Genomic DNA, 20,512 nt, shown 5'->3' on the forward strand with positions numbered 1-20,512 from the left:
CGGGGGCCACAGGCCGAGGGGCAGGCAGAGTATAAACCAGGATACAGGCTGGAAGTACATCCTTATAATATTTATTACTGGCGGAGGATGAATCACTTTCCAATATACGGGCCGCTAACTGTTGGAGGGGGGAAAAGAAAAAATCTCTTTAACAAGGAGAAATATATATGTTCTGCTAAGGGATGTGCACACGGACTGGCAAAGGTCCAGGCAGGGGCTGGCAGTTCTCCTTCGTTCTCTTCTCAGTGACCTCCCAGGCCACTGGTCCAGCCTGCAGCCTGGTTGCCTGTCCCCGTTTCAGCCATTTTCCAGCTTAATCTCAACGTATCATCAGCCCAAGGGCGAGAAGGGACGATTCCAAGGGAGGGAAAAAACCCCAACCAACCCATGTATTTCCAGGTGATAACTAACTGGAAAAGCCAATTCCTCTGCCCGGACGGGAGGGAAAACGAGCCCAGCAACACCATCAACTCCTGAGCACTTTACCTGGAAACTTTGGAGGAGGGCACTGCATTAAAATTTAACCGATCTATTCTCTAATTCTTCACTTTTGCGTTATTAATTTATGACAGATAAAAGCATAGCTGAGCCGTTCTCATTAACTTTTCAAACGCCACTTAATATTGTTCCATTAAAAGAGGTGACTTAGTAGCCTCTGGATTGACTTTAAAAGCGAGAGGGCTGAAGACGGAAAAGGTACATTAAACAGCTTGCTTAAAACTCGTACTTCCCCACCAACAATTCAAACGACACCATCCCGACTGGTTCGTACTAGCTCCTTCCAGGAGAAATATCTTAATATTGGGAAGGGGATGGGGGTGGAGGAGAAAGGCAGAAGAGGGATATATATCTGTCAACCCCTCCATCCTCCCAGGCACTTTCGGGAGGGTTGGGGTGAAGGCATTTCACAGTACGCCCAAGACATTTCAATAAAAATTTATTGAAACTTCAGTGACTTTTAAAAGGGAAAAAAAAAATTACAGAAAAAAAATAGCAAGAACTTCTCAACATTTATATAACACAAAATATACCTTCATATTTTTTTTTCTTTGAACCAGCTCTGAGCACCTGACTTTCAAGCCAAGAAAATATGCACTCACTCAAACAAAGACAACAATAAGCACAGTAGTAAAACTCCATCGTGGGGTTGGTTTTTGACACACCAAGGAAATGGGGAAAAAATAATACAAAGTAAAGAAAATCCTAGAATCTTCATCTTTTTTCTCTCAAGCCACTGGAGAAGCCTGTTGTCGTGTATTAACGTATATAATTTTTTTGTTGTTGACATTTACTACGGAAAGTAGCGCTTTGAACACTGAAGAAATCGAGGATTAAAAGCTACGATGGCACATTGCTTTTTCTTTTTCTCTCTTTTGTTTGTTTTTTTTAAGGTCTTTGATTAATTTTGTTTGTTTCTGCTTTGCCTTTTGCATTCGGCTCCTTTACAAAAGGACGAGGTCAGGTTTTCTGGGGTGAACTCCGATTTAAAAGTGAGCCCTCGGAAATGGGGGTATTTCTCCTCTGGGTCGGGGTGTATGTTTAAAGGAATTACGACCTTGAAATGAAAACGACTAAAAATAAAAACAGAAGGAAAAAAAAAAAAGACAGCTGCAGTCGTATTTACAGAGATATGTACAATGTCAATAAATTAAAGTTTAATTTCGAGTATTCATATTCCACGTATTTACAAGAGTTATCAAATAATTACATAAATACTTTGTTTTAATAATAGTGTCCGCTCTTCTCTTCTTCTCAGTATGTTTAAACCTTGTTATTGCATATACAATTAAAGAGGGAAAGCTGTGATAAACCTACAGTCAAGCTACAGAGGTTTTTAGATAAAATAAATTCACCTTTTTTTTTTTTCTTTCCAACTACACTTCTTATTGTGGTTGCTACAGGGAGGATGTTTAAGGTAGAGGGACGAGGGTCTTATTTTTGTTTTTATTATTATTATTATTATTAATTTTTTCCCTGGGATTTGAAACGAGCATTAAAAATAAACAAGAAAACCCCACCGAAATAAAAAAAATAACCCACCCACCCCCACAAAAAAAAAGCAGACTACTATGGAACATGCAAAAAAAGCCACCGACTGGCTCTCAGACATCACAAGAATATTTTAAACACACAGCTTCCCTTAATATTGACTGAGGGGGTTGTTGTTAACAACCCGCCCAGGAAACAACTGTTGAAGAACCGATATGCGAGTTACTTACACACTTCTCTTTTGGAAAGAAAAAATCACTTCTCTTACTTAATTTTTATTCATATGCTTGTTTGCTTTTTTTTTGTTTTATTTTTGCTTTTAGGTGTTTTTTTCTTTTTTTTTCCTGTTGTTTTTTGTTGTTTTTTTTTTTTTACACAGTTTAAAAAAAAAAAAAAAAAGAAAAAAAAGAAAAAGGAGGATGCCACAACCCCGCCGGTGACCCGGCCGGGCCAGCCTGCTCCCTACGAGCAGCCTCCGACCCAGCTCTCCCACCTCGGCTCCGCTCCCCCATCCCCGACCCTCTCCCTACCCTCACCCCCCTGCTTCGCCAGATACCTTTTTGCTGCTAAGCGCGCGCACAACGCCGGGGGATTTTATATTTAAAAAAAAAAAAAAATAGAAAGGGGAAGAAAAAACCAAAATAAAGGAGGGGGGGTAAAAAAAAACCAAAACCAAACCAAAACACTCGCGGGGTGGAGGATGTGGTTTCTTTCAAACAAAGTGCACTGCGAGACTGATTTGAAATGAGCTCCCGGAGGCTGGGGGGGGGGTTACGGGGAGCCGCTGCGGGATCTGTCCTGCTTGGGGTCGAGCCCGCTGACCAGGCGCTGGATGTTTTGCAGTTCGCTGGTGGCCGCCTCCTTGTCCGCTCCCAGTTTGGGGGAAAGGGAGACGGAACCGGAGGAGAGGGTGGACGAGCGGCTGGTGAGGTCCGAGGCGGAGTCCAGGGGCACGGAACCGGGACTGGTGGTCAACCCCCCGGTTTTCCCATCGCCGGAACCGGCGGCCAGGCCGGGCAGGGCTGTGGTGAGGAGGCTGCTGCCGTCGGGCAGGGGGACGGGCAGCGGGTAGGGGCTGTAACGGAGGCGCGGGCGTACGGCGTTGAGGAAGGGGTGCCGGTGCACCGAGCCGGAGGCGGCGCTGGAGGCTGCGGCCGCTGCCGCCATGTAGGTGTAGGGGTAGGGGAAGAGGCTTCCGAAGGGAGACATGGCCAGGCCCTGCGGGAGGAGAGAGAAAGGAAAGGGTTACCGGCCTGTACATCCACCCCCCCACCCCAGGGGATGCTCCACGGCACCCCCCCGCCAGCACCCACCCTCCCACCCACACGCCGGTGGGAGAGCTGACAGCGGCCAAGCTGCTGCTGCTGCCCACGGAGGGGGTGAAGACCTGCACCCCCCCCCAAAGCAGCCCCTGACAAGGGTCTGTCCTGCACGGCCCCCCCTCCCGCTGGGAATATCGTGGCCCTACAGTCCCCGCAGGTACAGCCACCCCCCCTATAGGGCACCTCCCCCCCCCCAGCGGCTCCACTCCACAGGCTGCAATGTGTCCCGCACCGGGACAGCCCCGGGGGGGCCGTCAAGCCCCCCCGGAGTTGGGGGGGGGGGCAGAGGCCTGGCCCCAGCACAGTGTCATAGGGAGCACAGGAGCGAGAGGACGGCGGGGCAGGTGGAAAAGCTCCGGGAGTTCAAGCTGGGTCATTTCTGCCCCCCCCCCCCCCAGCCACGAGGCTTTCCCACCTCCGATTTTTCCCCCAAAACCCGGAGCCTGCCCTGCTGCCCCCATCCTTCCCCCGAAATGGACACCCCCCCCCCCGCTCCGGAGGGATAACGGGGCGTTGGGGGGGTGCGGAGGTGGGGGGGTTGCAGTACCTGCGAAGCCAGGACGTGCTGCTGCAGATGGAAAGGCAAAGCAGCCGCCGACGCTCCCGAAAGTCCCTGGGCCGCCGCCGTGGCCATGACCGTGTTGTCCAGTCCCGAGACGCCGGCGGACGCCCCCGAGACGGTGGCGAGCAGGGGACCCATACCAGCGGCCATACCGGAGAAAGCCCCCCCCATGGCAAACTGCCCGGGGTGCAGCAAAAGCGGGTGCCCGTTCCCCAACGGGTTGAAGAACTGCTGGCCTGCCAGGGCAGGGGGGAAACCGAGGTTCTGCAGATGTCCCTGGCTCAGGTGGGCCGTGCTGTCGGTCTGCACCGTGAGGGGGGCGAAGGGCTCTTTACCCAACAGGCGGTTCTCATCTACTTTGGGGCCATCCCTGAGGGGGCTTTTCAGGTCCTCGCCGCTCAGGCTTCCCCCCCGGGTGCTGGAAGAGATAGCAGCCGGACTGTGCCGAGAGTCCGGAGGGGCTTTCTCCGTTCTCTCTCGGCTTCGACTTCCCACCGAGTCACTGGGGAAAAAGTGGCTTTTGGAGGGGCTGCCCCCCTTCTCCCGGGGGTCGTCTCCCACCGCCGCGGCGGAGCTGGCCGGTGCTGGGGTGGTGGCGGTGGTCGTGCTGATTTTGCCCGACTCGTTGCCTTCTAGCAAGGGATCGTCTTTGCTGTCCGCATCGCTGTCTCCCTCGCTGGGGCAGAGATCTGCAAGACAAAGGGAGCCCGGGGCTGGGATCCGGCACCCCACGTCCCAAAATCCCCCCCATCGGGCTGGGAGAGGGGACAGAGAGGCTTCCTGGCCAGCCAGAGCTTTAGATGTAAAAACTTCCTTTTTTTTATTATTATATAAAGAAATACACCCACCCAGTGGTGCCTGGGTGGTGGGGAGTCCCCAGGGACACCCCCCCCAGCGGGGGGGCAGGGAGACAGGGTTGGAGGGCCTCGGGAATGTGTCTCCCAAGAACTTTTCCAAAGTTTTCAGCCCTTTCGATGGGCAAACTTTGAACACACCTCCCCCCCTCCCTCTTCCATCACCCCCCAGGCCCCCTCCTCCTCCTCCCCAAACGCATGCACAGCTTCGCTGGATTCCTCTGCACTTCATCTCCTAATTTCAGCGCCCCAGGTGCGAAGCTCTGGTTTGCTTTTCGGGTCCCCTCCCCTCGGCTCGGCAGGACTTTAAACAAATGAGTAAAGCAACAACAAAAAAGAGGTTGTTTCCTCCTCCCCCTGTACCCCCCGCCCCTGGATGGATGAATACATGAGAGCTGCAGACAGCTCCCAACCCCGCACCGAGAGAAATCAAGGGTGACTTTTCTATAACAAAGTTCGGGACTGTATCCAGGGGAAAGATCCTTCCTCTAATAACAGATTCAGAGAGGAATATTAATGGAGTGACTCCAGTTCTGAACTTTTGCCCCGTGGTCTGTCTTTGCTCCTTTGACTCGGAGCTGGCTCCTTTCTGAACCAAGGAGGGGAGGAATGAACGTGCGGCAGGGGGAGAGGGAGGCCGGGGGGAGAGGGAGAAGGAGAGTGAGAGAAAGACTGAAAAAGAGGGGGAGAGAGAAAGAAGGGAAGAAGGAAGGAAAGAAGGAAGGAAGGAAGGAAAGAAGGAAGGAAGGAAAGAAGGAAGGAAGGAAAGAAGGAAGGAAGGAAAGAAGGAAGGAAGGAAAGAAGGAAGGAAGGAAAGAAGGAAGGAAGGAAAGATAACAAAAGCAAGAAGGACAGAGAGGGAGGGGAAAAGAAAAGAGATGAAGAAGAGAAAGAAGCAAGAGGGAGGAGAGAGAAGAGAGCAAAGATAAAACAGAGAAAAGAAGGAAGGAAGGGGAGAAGGAAGGGGAGAAGGAAGGGGAGAAGGAAGGGGAGAAGGAAGGGGAGAAGGAAGGGGAGAAGGAAGGGGAGAAGGAAGGGGAGAAGGAAGGGGAGAAGGAAGGGGAGAAGGAAGGGGAGAAGGAAGGGGAGAAGGAAGGGGAGAAGGAAGGGGAGAAGGAAGGGGAGAAGGAAGGGGAGAAGGAAGGGGAGAAGGAAGGAAGGAAGGGGAGAAGGAAGGAAGGAAGGGGAGAAGGAAGGAAGGAAGGGGAGAAGGAAGGAAGGAAGGGGAGAAGGAAGGAAGGAAGGGGAGAAGGAAGGAAGGAAGGGGAGAAGGAAGGAAGGGGAGAAGGAAGGGGAGAAGGAAGGGGAGAAGGAAGGGGAGAAGGAAAGAAGGAAGGCAGGCCAGTGCCAGAGGCGCAGGCCAGGATCCATCCCCCCGCGGAGCAGGCACCCAGGCTCCCCCCGAGGGGACCCGGCGGGGTCCGGGGGCCGCAGGTCTCACCTTTGAGGCTGGAGGTGCCGACGGCGGGCACGGCGGGGCAGGAGGACTGGGCGAAGCACTTGAAGGCCGTCTGCTCGTTGGACGACTCGTCCGAGGTGGGGTTTTCCTTCTTCTGCCTCTCGTCATACACCCGCATGGACTGCAGGGTCAGCTGCTTCCTACGGGCACACGCACCCGCTGGGCGAGCGGACCCCGGCACTCCCCCGGGACCCCCCTCCGAGACCCCCCATCCCTTCCCCAGCCCCCTCTGGAGTTCTGATTTGGGGATGACTCGAGCAGGGGAATTAAGGGCCAAGGTCCCCTCGAGGGGGGAACGCATTTCTCGCAGGCAGGACTTGGCTGCTAATGAGAGGAGATTTCTTGGAAGCGGTGAGCAGCTCTCAGCAAGGGCAGATATTAAAGACAAGGGGCGGAGGGGAGAGGGAAGCATTCCCTGGAGATTAGCTTTTAAAAGGCGAGGATGTTCCAGAGATATGAGCCTTCTTAATGGTTGCTAAGATTGCTAGGAAGTGGTTATTTTGTTAGGCACTTTATGTAATCTTTTCACCAACAATTAACCCGGAGTAAAAATCTATTTATATTTAGAGAGAAATTAGAAATCATTTCCGTCCTGTGGCTCCAGTGTTGGCTTTATTTTCATACTGATGGACAAGAGGAGCTGGCGTGCGTGTGTGTATGTGTGTGTACTGGGCTCAGTGCTGGGCAGGGAGAAAGGCCTCTTGTTTTATATTACACACCCCCCCCTTTTTTTTTTGTTAAAAAAAAGATGGACAGATTTATTCATTATCTAAGCCCGAGTGCAAATAGCTAAAATATTCTGTCTGCTGTAAGAAAGCAAAACAAAGACATATGCCCCGTCAAAGAAAAAAAAAAATCATCCCTTTCTCTATTTTCTCCACTATTAAAAATAAAAATCTTGAGTCCCATTAAAATGAGTTCTGTCTGTCTGTCTACCTGGGGCACAAACTGCTGCTTTTGGAAAAAATAAAGAATCTTCTATCATTAATTACTTCCATATTCATGAGACATCTCTGTCAAAACAGTTTATTTATATATTTCTCCTCCACACTTTAGTCTTTTCGATACAGTCCCCAGGAAAATGCCAGAGGAGATTCAACCAGCGATCAGCTCTGACCTCACTTCTCCCCCTTTCCCAGTCCCAGATACAAACTATACTGTAATATTCCCTCTCAAAATTTGAAGGGAAACTTCTTTCTCCAGTGATATTTGCTTAATGTACCACCATCCCTTTGGCCAACCATCCCCTGCGATGTGAAAAATAAACACGGAAAGCAGGAAAGAATTCCCATGCAATCAGTTTGGTGTTATTAACAAGATCCTTACGAATTTTGGTGGGGAGAAGTGTGGTTTGGAGGCCAGGCGAGGTGATTTTGACCTCTGCTCGTGTTCTGAACTTCACGCGCAAAAACCAAACTAGGCGCCTATATATAATCTATCCAGACTCACCTTTTTTCCCTCCTTCCATTCCCGGTGTCTCGAAAACCTTTGGCAAAGGGGTTGTTGTCAATTTTTAATTGAGTGATCTATAGGATGGAGAAAAAAAAAAATAGGCAGGGGGTTGGGGCAGAAATAAGGAGATTTTGTATTAAAAAAACAGCAGCAAAATAAAAAAAACCTCTCCCGAGTTCCCCCAGTGCTGGCAGGACCCCGGCAGGAGCAGGACAGGGCAGGGGGCAAAGGTCCCGGGTTTTGGGGTGAATCTTTGTGTTTTCCCGAGCCGGTTTGGAGGCAGCTCGCACCCAATCCCCCGGCCGGACTGGTCGGTGACCTGGGCTGTGGTGGCAATGAAAGAGCCCCGTGTTGCTGCCACCGCATCGGAATTAATTTAGCCGTGCAATGCGATCCATGCAAGTTATGCCTGCGCTTAAAACTCTTTAAATGCCGTAATTAAACCGCAAAGGAATCATACCCACCCCCTTGCTATAATAAAATACTTTATATAATCGCATTATGCTCCGCGTGTGTGTGTGTGTTGGGGTGCCGGGGGTGCCAGGAGCCAGTTGATTTTTGGGGGGGGGGGGGGGGGTGTGTGTAAGTTTTTTGGTGAATGCTTGGGGCTTTCCTCGGGATTCAGGTTATCGTAGGGAATGGCTGTTTCTTTCTGTATTTGGAGGGTTGGGGTGGGGGTTGTGCAGAGCACCCCGCGACTCCCCGTGCCTGCGCGGAGGCGGATTCCAAGCCCGGCCGGGGGCTCCCCTCGCTATAATGGGATGCGGGAGGCGAGGATGGGGACTGCGATGGGGATGGGGATCCCGCCTGCCCGCTGCTCTGCTCCCGCATCGGCTGGAAGTGCCGCAACCCTCCAGATTGAGAGGAGAGTGGGACCCCGAAAAGCAAACCCCTCCTTGGGCAGGACGGACCCTGGCTCCCGAGTTACCCCCCCCGCCTCACCACACACGCAGGATCAGGAAAGAGCAGGAAAACCCACTGCTCAAAACCAGCAGGACTTTTAATCCAGGTGATCCTGGCCTTGCCTTCTGACCTGCCAGCGAGGCGATTCCCCCAACGCCGGAGCCGAGGGCTCCCCGCCGTTCCCGCACGCCGCTTTCCAGGCGATTTCATGGCAATCAGACAAATATGTTCCTTTCTGTCCTTCAACCAAGCCGGCCCCAGCTGATAGACCGGGGCGAACAGCCCTGCTGATAAGTCCCAAAGCAAAGTCTACTCTCTGTACACGCGTTTCTTTCCGTTTCCTTGCAAGCGCCCGGCCGCAGAAAGAGAGGAAAATAGCCCGAGCCCCGAGGGAGAAGCGGCTTTTTTGGAAACCGAGGTGCAGACCCCCCCCCCCTTCACCCCTTGATTTTTAATAGTGAAGGATGTGAGGGGGCAGAGAGAGGCACGGGGAAGCTGCAGCGAGCGGGCGCTGCACATCCCGACCCTCTGCGCTTAACGCACACGCACACAAAGTAATAATTTATAGACGGAAAAAAAAAAAAATCAAAGCCCCTTTTTTGGCTCCTTTGCTTCCTTCCACTTGACTTAATTACCGTAAATTCACCATTTGCCACTCTTCCAAATATACCACCTTGGTCGCAAGTGACAATAAACCAGCAGAAATGGAAAGGCAGCGTCTGCAGCGCTGCAAAACTTTCTCACACTGGCTCTTTCAGACCTTCCAGCTAAATTCAAGCAAGATACCCCTCTCTGATCAGAGCATATTTCTGCACCACAAAAAATAATAAAACACTGCAGGATGCAAAAAAAAATATCATAATATAATAATAATAGGAACCAGACGTGCGCTCCAGCCTTATTGCCAATTGCTGTTAAAGGAGCTAAAACAGCACAAAGGCCAGGAAGAATTACAAAATCTCCAGCCCCGCTGCTCTCCCCCCCTCTGTCTTTCGACACACGGAGCCGATTCTTTTTTTTTTTTTCATTTTTTTTTTTCCCCCTGATGCCTCTTAGATTAAATCCACACCGAGAACAGCGATCCCCACCTCATCCTACCCCTTTCCCCATAGCGGGGAGCAAAAAAAAAAACCCTAAACAGCCCCCCCCCCCGACCTCCCTTTTAATTGCCCACCCCGAGGTCGGTGGGAGCGAAGTGCCCGACCCCCTCCCCCGGCGCCTTCCCGAAGTTGGATCAAGGAGGTTTGGGGGGGGGGGAAGAAAGAGAGGAGCAGGATGGGCTTCGTGATTTTTAAGGGAACAATGCAGAGTAAAAGCTCTCTTAAAAGCCAAAACACGTAAAACAAATCCTTTCTTAATCTCCTTACCTTATCATTCTGGTATGCGGTCACTGCGATGAATTCGGTCTCCGGGAAAACGTAGGTCCTGAACGTGCTATAGGGGAGCTTGAGAATATCGTTGGCTCGGACGATGTGGAACCGGGGCTGGTACTTGTGCATGGAGTTTAAAATGGTCTGGGGGGGGGGTGCGGGGGTGGGCAGCGGCCGGCAGCAGAGAGGGCAGAGGGGGGGAAAGAAGACGGTCAGCTGGAGCAGCACCCCCTCGCACTTCCCCCAGCCATCGGCACTTTCTCCTCCTAATTTGCCTTCCCTCTCCTTCCTCCCCTCACTCCTCCTCCTCCTCCCCGCCGAGCACACTCCAAACACACGCACACGCCTTGCAGCATCCAACAAAAAAAGCACTGACAGCTCCAGCTCGCCGGGGTTAGGCTCTCCGCTGGACCTCTCGGAGAGGGGAGGGGGGGGAATCCCAGCAGAGCTCTCCTAGGAGAGGGGGAGAAGCTGTTTGGGCTCTGGCCGCAACGTCTTTTGATTTCAAAGTGAAAAAAAAAAAAAAAATAAAAAATTTAAAATCAAGTAAGGAAGCCTCAGCAGCTATAATAGCAACACCACCACGAGAGCCTTGGCTAGGTCTAATTGCTCGCCCCAATCCACTTAAGGCCTTCTACGAAAGGCAAAAATGTATCGTCTAATCAAATCACAGCCAGCAAATGCAATCTTCGGCACATTAGAGATGCCCCGACCGCGGCCACCACCAGCAACCCCCGGCTCCGAGGCGGAGGCTTTCCCAGGAATAGAAAGAAATGGCAAGGATCGTCAGAGCACTTATCAGCAGGTTTGTTTGATTTCACTCTTAGGGTAAGTTTTTATCTCTGCACACCCAGTAAATGTAAAGGAGTGGATAGACATGAATGGGCAACTTGACCTCTGATTTTGGTCCCTGTTTATTTTCACTCCGGCTTGCTTTACATTATCCAGATTAATATATATTTAAATGTTTGCGTACTTAGGCCTTTAAGCCCTTTATACACACATGCATATCATTTTCCTACGCTTAAAAAGTGTGATCGACTTTATTAAAAAAAAAAGAAATAGATACATAAAGTCAGCACAGCTCTGAGAAATATCGAGTTGCGCCGTGCTGGAAATATATCTCTAAAGTTAATGCTGAATGGCACGGAGAGGTTAGAGAATAACCTCGAGTGTTAAATCCTGACCTCAGCAAGAAAAAAAATGAGGGAATATTATGAAGCAGACAGATGCGTGTCCCCCGTGTGAGTGGAAGGGGGGGATTTATTCCCCCTTGTCCCCCCATTTCGGCAGCCCACCGGGGCTGCGGGCACGGCTCCGGCCGAGTGGCCGCTGCGCTCCCGGCCAGATCCCCCCCCCGGGACCCACCGCTCCGGCCAGGCAGGCAGGGAGGGAGGGAAAGGGAAAAGGGGGGGGTATAGGAAGGTGTAAAAGGCACTCACAAATCCATGCTTGTCAGAGATGTTGTTAGTGAGCTTCAGCTTGTGAAAGGTGACGACTTTGGACATCCATTGTTCGCCGGTGGCCGGGCTGTCCGGGTGGATGTACATTCTCTTTGGCATTTCAGGGTCAGCTTTGCCGGCTACCATCCACCGGGAATTATGGAATTTGTACCTACAATCATCAGCCGCCACAATATCCATCAATAAAATGTACTTGGCCTTTTTATCCAGTCCAGTGCATCTCACTTTAAATGGAGGAAACATTCTCCTATGGGCAGAGAGGGGAGGGGGGGGGAAGTAAAGAAAAGACAAGACCAAAATAAAATAAAATTAATCACAGCGTTTAAATAAGCTCCTGAATCTCGGTAGTGCGTCTACCGAGCAATCGCTTCAGCTCTTAGAAGCGGAGAAGTCGCGTGTGTGTAATTCCCCCCCCCCCCCCCCCAGCAAAAAGGTTTCTCAAACGCTTAAAAGTTTCAGGAGAAAAAATGGTCCCTGGGATGGGAGGCAGAGGGGAGAGGTACGTGTTGCCTAGAAATCAGCAGGCGCCTACCCTCTGCCATTCCTAAACAGCAAAGCCTCGTTTAAGGGCTCTCGATCTCTCGTTAGTTCCCTTTTCGCCTGCTAAACAAAGAAATGGGACCAGATCACACCCCGATAAAATAAATATTCCGCATTAGTATAACCCTAGTCCACCGACGAAGAGCGGAGAGGGGAGTTTTTCCACTTTACAGAGGAGGAGGAGGGAAAAAAACAACCCTCCAGTGAGGACAGGGTGGCTGCCGTGGCTTTCCCAAGGCTCCAGCCTCCCGGTGATCCCCCTCGGTGCTGAGGGTTCCCTGCAAACTCCGCTCCTAAGTCCAGCTCGAAACTGCAACAGGATACCACAAATTTGCTGTTTATTATATCGAGCGGTTGGCATTCAGCAATCTCAACTTAAAAGGAAACACATGACTTTGCAACACGTTAAGAGCGCTTAATGCTCGCCGAGGCTTTCACGCAAAAAAAACTTTTGACCACAATTAACAGAGAAAACTTCGGGAAAGCAGTAAAACGGGCAAGGGGATTTTTTTTTTTTTCCCTCCTTGCTGCTCTTAGTTTTTTGGGTTTTTTCTCCTGAGCCTGTAGCCTGCAACTGGTGCTCTGCGAGTAGGTGAAGCTCCAGCAAGGCAGCTGAAGGCCATCTAAGAAGGCTTTTCAGGAGTGGCTTCCTCGAGTAATTCTCCTGGCAAATTACACACAAATTGCTGGGGAGGTTTCTAAGAGAGTCCCTTAGAAAAACGCCCAGGTGCGAAGGGGGTTTTCTCCCTACGTGTCAGCGCAGCAATAGGCAGAGTTGTAAAAAGAGCAGGGATGTCAGGGAGTAGCGAATACAGAGAGGGATTTCGGATGGGTAGACCTATAAAAAGCAGAAATGCCGAGGGTGGACGCGCCGTGCGTGTTCATTCATTCCCACGCGAAGGTTACAGAAACGCAGGGACAGGCAGCAAAACCCTCCCTGCCACTACGGCAGCGGCTGCGGAACCGCTGGGGACTTTTGTCAAGCTTTTTGTGCCTTTCCAGATAGAATTAGCCGGCGCAAATGCACGCCTAGATCCCAGCAAAGGGAGAGGCACAAGCGAAGCGACTGATAAGCCGAGCCTATCTGCCCTCCCGCAGCTCCTGCCTCGCCAGCAGCGAGACGCCGCTCCAAATAATTTTTTGCCTTTCTGCCCCCTTCTCTTTCCCAAGGAAGCAAAACTACGGGTAGCCAGGCTGAAATCAGGCCAGCTGCTTTTCCAACCCCAAATTATTTTCTTTCTGCTGCAAGGCTTATCCAGCAAGTATTAAGCTACTGAACCATGAAGGGACCCCCTCGCCCCCTGCACACGCTGAGCAGGGCCGGTTCGTGGTTGAGCTTTTCCCTGCAGCGTGGTGCCCGAGATGGGCTCGCCTCTTCAGCTGCCTAAAACTGTCCATAATTCCAGGTGAAAAGAGCTTTATGGAGAAAGCTGCCGGTGAAAGAGCCTTGCTCTGGAGCAGCCAGGTGGGGTGCAGAGACTGAGGGGTGGGGGGGGAGAGGAGGGGGGGGGGAAGGCAGGAACCCCCGACCCAAACCTACCTTCCCGATTTGGTAATCACCATCTCCGTGCCTCTTTTATGGAATTGCTCCCAAAGCTCTTTGGCTTCCAGATGCACTTTCGGGTCATCTTCCACCTCCTCTTCTGGTTCCAGAGTTTTTAAAGGCCTCAGATGGGCTGCTGCCTGGTGACCCAGAGAAGAAAAGGGGATACCAGTCTCTGCAGCCCCCACTAACTGATCCATGATGGGTTTAGCCAGAGCCCCGGGAAGGGAGAGGGCGGCCGCCCCGTTGGGAGGCAAAGCCAGAGCCGGGAAGAAGGGAGGCTGATGTCCCAACACTGCGCTCATGGCAAAGTCCGGTGCCCGGTGAGGTAAAAAAGGATGATAAGCCATGCTTGTCCCAGGGATTACTGGATCTCTCATCGGTATATTCATCCACTCCACTCCTCGGTCTTCCTACTGCTGGAGTAGTCCCGGAGTGGTTTCTAACAGCACATCATGAAGAAGAAAAATTAAGATAATAACAGTAACAGCAATAAAGCACCAAAAAATAGGGTGAGGGGAAACAAGCTCTAGACAGCACAGTACATGGGGGAGAGGCAGAACTTCTACAGCCTACAACTTCCCGAGCCGGGGCACATCCCCAGCCCTCGGGACAGTGGATTAACAGGATTGTTCATTATTAGTCTTGCTTTTTTTGTGTTCGGTCTCTGCGGTTTGGGTTGGTTTGGTTTTTTTTTTCCTGAATGGAAGTCCTTGCGCTGGAAAAGAAACGCCGAAGAAGGGGAAAAAAAAAAAAAAAAATCCACCGGGTTCGCTGTCTGCTCCTGTTGCCGCAGAAGGGTTGGACAAGCCGAGATCCTTTTTTTTCTTCTTCTTCTTCTTTCTCTTAGTCTCAGTCCCCCTTCTCTTCTTTCGTGGCGGAGGGTGATGGCTCGAAGCTGGGTTTTCTTTTTGGGTGGCTGGCTCTCCCCCCCCCCCTCCCCCCCACCCCTCCACCTTTCCTCCGTACGGTCAGGCTGCGGAGCAGAGGCTGGGAAGGGAGGGAAAGCAGAAAGAAGCAAACAAACCCACCCCCCCTCGCCGACCGAGGAAGGCTCCTGAGCAACCTTCAGCAGCAAAAACTTGTAGGGAAATCTCGTTTCCGCCTCGCCTTTCCCCCTCTCCAAGCAGGAGCTGGTCAGGGTGCCCTGATTTCCATCAGGATCTCTTCTTTCTTTCACCCTCCTCCTTTTTTTTTTTTTATTTTTCCCCCCCTCTCTTTCTCTTTCACTCTGCCTTAAAAAAAAAAAAAAAAATCTGGAAGAATTACACTCTTGTCTCCTCTCCAGCAGCGCTCCAGCAAAGGAGAGAGGGAGAAAGAGAGAGGGAAAGAGAAAGGAAGAGAAAAAGGGGAGGGGAGAAAGAGAGGAAAAGAGAAAGAGAGAGAGAGGGAGAAGGAGCCTCTCAGCTCTGAGAATTCCCTGTGAGTCTGGGCTCTGCGTGCACCAGATTGTATGGATGTGTTGTGGGTTACAAGGGAGCTGGAGCCTCCTTGATTGGCTCTTTGACGCTTTCGGACCAATTGTGTGGCTCCATAGGCGTGGTTTTGACAGGTCGAGTGGAAGGGGGACAGAGCCGAGTTATAAAAAGAAGGTGTCGGAAACTGTAACGCTGCAGCAAAGCATCACTAGTACTCCGGGCCGTGTGAATATGTCAACAGGATCGGAGGGGAGGGAGCGGGGCAGCGCTCGGGGAGGGCGGCCGGGAGCACCCGCCTCTGGTTGGGGGGAGCTGGGGGGGGGGGGAGGGGGGGGTCTTAGGGTCGCCTCGCCCCCCCCCCCCCCCCGGCCCCGGCGAGATGGCAGGCTGGGCATTTCCAGTGCGCTCGGTAGGAGCTTCCAAAGCAAGCGGCTGCTGGCAGCGCTCGAAAGGCGGCGAGGACGCGGGGGGGGGGACACCGGGAGGTGGGGGGGGTCCGGGTTTGGGTGCCCCCCCCCCCCCCCGTACCGCGCACTGCCCCGGCAGCCGCCTCCCGGCCCGTAGCGGAGAAGGGGGGGGGGGGACACCCCGGGTGACCCCCCCCTTGGAGCTCCGGACCCACCTCGGGCGCCCATCCCCGCCGCGTCGCGGCTGCCGCCGGTCCCCGCAACCCCCGGGGGTTCGTGTCACCTCCCCCGTTCCCTTCTCCCCCCCCCACCCCGGGAAAACAGCTTTTTTTTAACGAGACAGAACCTCCAGGCCGGGGAGCCGGGCGCTTTCTTTCTCCCCAAAAATCTAGGGGTGGTGGGGAGGGCAGGAGGGGAGCCGGCCCGGGTGGGGGGGGGTCCGTGGGTCTCCCCCCCCGGCTCTGGGCTCGGTCTCTGGCTGCTCCAGCGGCCGCGGCCGCCGTTATTATTGTTGTCGTGGGCGGCTGCAGGGCTGCGGCGAGGCGGGCTCAGCCCCGGGCCCGGCGGTTGCCGAAATCTGGAGGGGGGGGGCGGGCGAGAGCGGAGGGGTGGTGGTGGCTAGAAAATAAGATTTTTTTTTTTTTTATTTTTTTTTTTTTTTGCTTTCTTCGGCGCTGGGGATTAAGGCCACTCGGCTGACACCGGCGCCGAGAGGGTTACGTTCCCACACCCCTCCTCTTCCATGAGGTGCGCGGGGAGGAGACGGGAAGTGCGGCTTTCCCTGCGCCCGGGCCGGCCCGGGGGGGGGCCATCACCGGCTTGCCCCCATCCCCGGGCTCTCATGGAGCCAGCCACCCCCCCCCGGGGAAAGCATCACGCGTGGGCGTGCGGCGGTCCCACGCAGAGGGAAAGAGCCGGGCAGGATCCTCCTGGGAAGTTGTGTTCCTGGGGGGGGCGGGGGGGGCAGGGCTGGGCAGCGAGAGGGGGCTCTGCGTGTGTGCATGGCGTGGGAGCCGTGGGCGTGCAGGGCACGGGGCGCCCACGCGTGTGGCAGGCGGGATATCCCAGCGCTGGATCTTCTCCCGGGGGAGGATCTCCCGACACCCCCCCAGGTTTTAAAGAGGGGAAGATAATCCTGCGGGAGCGGAGCGCGGGGGCTCGGCGCTGGCTGCGCGCAGATGGGAGCGGAACCTCTAAAGTGATTAGCTCTTCTAACATTGCATTTTTGACGCACATGGTTAAGAGCGCTTGGCGCCAGCTTGGTGAAGTCCCTGTAGTAACCAGCGTCTAGGATCGCTTTGCATTCACCAAAATATCTCCCCTTTGGTCGGGGGTGGGGGTGGATAGAGAAAAGAGGAGGAGGGAGGAAAGGAAGCGGGAGTAATGCGTTCAAAGAGGATGGGGGGGGGGGAAGTCTGATATGTTTCACCAAGCCAGGAGCTCGGCTACCCGCGCAGCGCTCGGCAGCTAGTTATCAGCGGAGGGAGCGAGTCTTTTCTGCAACCGCTGCTCGACACCGGTTCTCGGGCTCCTGTCTCCAGCCGCTGCCGTGGTGGGATCCCCCAAACCCTACGCCTTACCCTTAACGGAGCCCACAACAAACGCCCGGCGGCTTCAAGAAGTTGGCCGCAATTTGCCCCAGCCGGGCCGCCGTTTTCTCCCGGGGACCGGGAGGTGCCCGCGGGCTCCCGCAGGACAAGCGCGGCCGCTCCCAGCCCCGCCGCGCCCCGACCCCCGCGCCCGCCCCGCCGGTGCGCGCCCTCGGCGCCGCGGCAGAGGCAGGAGTCGCTGCCGCTCTCCGCGCCTGCCCCGCACCTTGCACCGCGCTCGGCACCCACCCGCGCAGGAAAATAAAATGTTTGCCGCTTATGATTTCCAATTTCAGCGTCTGGCTAATGGCGTGCAAACTTCCGCCAGTTCCGAGTGACCTCCCCGACGAAGCCCCCTGGAGACTCGTATTATGAAGGGAGGCTGCACTAATCTAAGATCAAAAGCGGGAAGGTGCGAACAGTCTTTGTCTCCCTTCGGCCGCCTCATTCCCCCTTCTGTGTGTGATAAATCTACCCTGGCGCCGACTGCGCGCTGGATGATTAATTTGCAAGCAAACAAAAGGGACCTGATGGCCAGCCATCTTAGTTAAATATTGGCCAGTGCTTCCAGCTACTTGTTAGCCGCCTCTTTGCCAGAAATAAATAAATAAGCGAGGCGCAGAAATAAATAAATAAGGAGGCCGGCAGAAATGAATGGCAAAGCGAAGGGGTGGAAGGGGGGGGGGTAAAGAAAAAAAAAAAAAAGGGCAAAAAAAAGCAGCGAAGTGCCGGGAGCGGGGTGGAAGCGGGAATGGGGCTGGTCGCGGGGGGAGGCAGGGTGATAGCCCGCTGAGATAGCCGGCTGCCCCCGCGCCTCCCGGCCCGTCTGCAGGCTGGGCTTGCACCAAGGCCGACACTATCTTGGCTCTTCAAAGAGGCATGAAAGGTCTCCGCTGTCTCCCCGGAGAGCGGCCAGGCCGGGGCTCTCTAATCTCGGAGCGCAAAGAGCTAAAGGCCGGGGAGGGGGGGCGGGGAGCGGCTCCCACCTTCCCCAGCTCTCCTCCGCTCCCTGATGCCGCCATCGCCAGCACCTCGCTGGGTTTTCCCTGGTTCAATCCAGGCCGGAGGGGAAAGCGGAGCTGGCCAGACCCTGGGCCTTTGGTGGTTGAGCAGCTGGGAGAGCCCCGCTTGCTCAGATTTCACCCTCCTAAGCAACTTTTTAGCGTTTGCACGAGAGCTCGGGGCATGCAGCGAGCCTGCCCCGTGCGTGTGTGTTGGAGGTGTGGGAGGAGAGAGGCTCTGGCTCTCTCCCGGTGGCCTGAAGAGCCAGCTGGAGGAAGGAGGCAAGAGGAAAATAAAGGCAGCCCGCTTTTCAGGCCCACACATCTTCTCCCAGGCCTGCGGGAGCAGCTCTGAGGTGTGTGTGCGTGCACACGGAGGGGCTGCGTGTGTGCTACACACGCGTACGTGGAGATGTGTGCGACCGGGAGGGATTCGTACCCTGGGGTACGCCGCAAACCCCTGCTCCGACAGCAAAACCTGAGGTGTCCCTTGCACCCCCTGCGTGGGCTGGGTGCTCGCGGGTGCTCTGCAGGAGAGGACGAGCCCTGGTGCAGGGTGAGCAGGGCCAACGTGCACCACCTAAGTGGGGTTTTGCATCCTATCTACGCATTTCCTTATTGCGCTGCCGGTCCCAAGCATCCCAAGGGGCCCAGAGCCATCCTGCCTGCCAGCCGCCCCGCACCCTGCAGGATTCATCCCTCTCCTCCCTCCCTTTCCCCCGGCGCCACAGCCTCTGCTCCGTCTCCAGCCCTTCGGAAGGCAACACCCCACCGTGGCCGCGCTATGTTTATCCGAAATGAAACGCGGCGGGCTGGTTTACTTTGGCAGGTTTGCTGTAAATACTGGCTGGAGCGCGGGGGGCGTCTGGCGAGCGGCGATTACACGCTTCTTCCGAGGGAAACTCTTCCCCACCCTGTGCAGGCCCTTCCCCAGCCCAGCAAAAGGTGTCGGTAAATGGGGGCCGTGTTGACACAGCTCCATCCCAGGGTGGTACCGCAGGCCACAAGTGTAATGAAGCGGGTCCCTTAGGGAGCGAGTCAATGTAGTCAGACTATATAAACTGTTACGGGGAGTGTGTGTGGGGGGTCACTACAGCAACTCTTTGCCTTTCCCTTCAGCAGAGCCCTTCCTCCAATTGCCAGTTGAATTTCACGGAAAGCCTGGCCCGAAAACTTTGCAAAACAACCTGCCCAGGCCCAAAAAAGCACAGCAAGGCATTAGAAACAGCGAGAAGAAAAACAACACATCTCTCTGAGCAGGCTGGGCCCAATCAAAGGGGCTGTTCCCATCTCTCCGAAGTAGAGAGGGGGGAGCAGGGGAGTCAGGTCCCCTTCCCAGCACAGCCGAGCTCAGGGCTTTGCAGGGCAGGGGGGAGCCCAAAGACAGCGTTACACATGCCTTGTTGGAGCACCGGGGGGAAAAAAAAGAGAGGAAAGCAGCAGTCGGAGAGGTTTCTCACCCTCCAGCCCTCGGTGGGATATGACCCTCTGGGAAAGGCTGCTTGTGCCCCTGGCACAGCTCATCCCAGCCCGGTGGGAGCAGCACGGCACTGACCGTGGCAGAGCCACTGTGGGGTCAGGCAACACCGTCCCCCCAGCCCAGGGTCACTGCAACGCTGGCAGCTAGCTGCTCTTCCCCGCCTGCTTCTGCCAGGCTCCTGGCTCCTCCTGAGCCCCCCCTGGCCTCGCCCCCACTCCTGCCAGGCGCTGACTCTGGTGGGAGCCCAAACATCAGGGCTCCAAGATTATGATCTTTCACTCCCCTCACAAACATCTCTTGGGCTCGGATCGCCAGCCCTGCCCCAGTTCCTCCACTCCCCATGAGACCCGTGTTCACCTTGTCCCCATCCCCAGCCGGCTCTGACACTCTCTGGTCGCCTCCACTTTGCCACCGACAGGAAAATAAAATAAAGGAGCACCCAGAGCCACCTCCTGCAGCTCTCCCCTCTGCTTCCCGGCCAGGCCTGGCCTCACCAACCGGGGCACTTTGGGGCACAGCAAGGTTTGGGGCTGGTCCTCCAGCTTCCCCAGCTCGCATTCTTTTTACTCTTTTCCAGCCGCTTTTGCACCACTCGGTTTCTCCTTGCCACAAAGCATCACCCACTGCACACACAGCCCTGGCAGCCCTTTCCACCCCCCGGTCTTGTTCTTCTCACCGGTGTGTTGCTGGCAGAGGCGAAATGAAAGCCCTGCTCCGTCCCTCGCCCTCTCTACACCCATCCTTCTGCTTCCACCACTGTTGGCCTAGCAGAAATTGTAAATAGAGTTCACTATTTGGATAAGGGTTGTTTTTTTTTTTTTTAAATAGCCAGGCGTATACATACAGTTTGCCGCTCAGGAAGTAGCACTAATTGTCGTTTCCTATAGTCAAACAGATCTATCTTTTCAATGCTGTCTTTGTGTGTCTGCGTGCGAGGGAGAAAGAGGGAAGGAGTGGATACGTTTATTCAATTATTTAAACACACACACAACACAACAACAGTACCGAGGAGGGACGGTTCCTCCCGCAGCAGCCCTCCAGCTCTCCAGATGCGGCACTACCCGCCCCCCCCCGCCAGACCCAGTAGAACAAGGCACTCGGCAAAGAAACAGATTTTATCTGCTCTGACCATCAGCCGTGTTCTTTAACAACCCAGAACC

The 20,512-nt window shown here is 54.3% G+C and overlaps 1 protein-coding gene across 2 annotated transcripts; it reads right to left on the reverse strand.

Moving 5' to 3' along the window:
• Window positions 1–920: 920 nt before the first annotated feature.
• On the reverse strand, window positions 921–15,063 carry TBX3 (T-box transcription factor 3). 2 transcript variants are annotated; one of them, XM_069795320.1, is made up of 8 exons: window positions 14,489–15,063; window positions 13,455–13,899; window positions 11,354–11,525; window positions 9,909–10,055; window positions 7,636–7,712; window positions 6,169–6,326; window positions 3,859–4,562; window positions 921–3,207 (listed from the first exon to the last, which is right to left on the reverse strand). In XM_069795320.1, the coding sequence occupies exons 2-8, from the start codon at window positions 13,847–13,849 to the stop codon at window positions 2,761–2,763; spliced, it is 2,100 nt and encodes a 699-aa protein (XP_069651421.1). In that variant the 5' UTR covers window positions 13,850–13,899; window positions 14,489–15,063; the 3' UTR covers window positions 921–2,760. The 2 variants fall into 2 exon arrangements, with proteins under 2 accessions (XP_069651421.1, XP_069651420.1); XM_069795319.1 differs by having other exon boundaries at window positions 11,354–11,621; window positions 14,489–15,058.
• Between the last annotated feature and the right edge of the window lie 5,449 nt (window positions 15,064–20,512).

This window comes from Haliaeetus albicilla, chromosome 10, assembly GCF_947461875.1.
Source record: "Haliaeetus albicilla chromosome 10, bHalAlb1.1, whole genome shotgun sequence".
Lineage (NCBI taxonomy): Eukaryota > Metazoa > Chordata > Aves > Accipitriformes > Accipitridae > Haliaeetus > Haliaeetus albicilla.

What these genes read in the sequence shown, in the direction of transcription:
- TBX3 (XM_069795319.1), bottom strand. Translation starts at nt 13,849, where the DNA reads ATGAATATACCGATGAGAGATCCAGTAATCCCTGGGACAAGCATGGCT. An exon ending in GTGATTACCAAATCGGGAAG is followed by an intron (nt 11,622 to 13,454) that starts GTAGGTTTGGGT and finishes CTCTGCCCATAG; the next exon opens with GAGAATGTTTCCTCCATTTA. An exon ending in CGGCACCTCCAGCCTCAAAG is followed by an intron (nt 4,563 to 6,168) that starts GTGAGACCTGCG and finishes TTTGTCTTGCAG; the next exon opens with ATCTCTGCCCCAGCGAGGGA.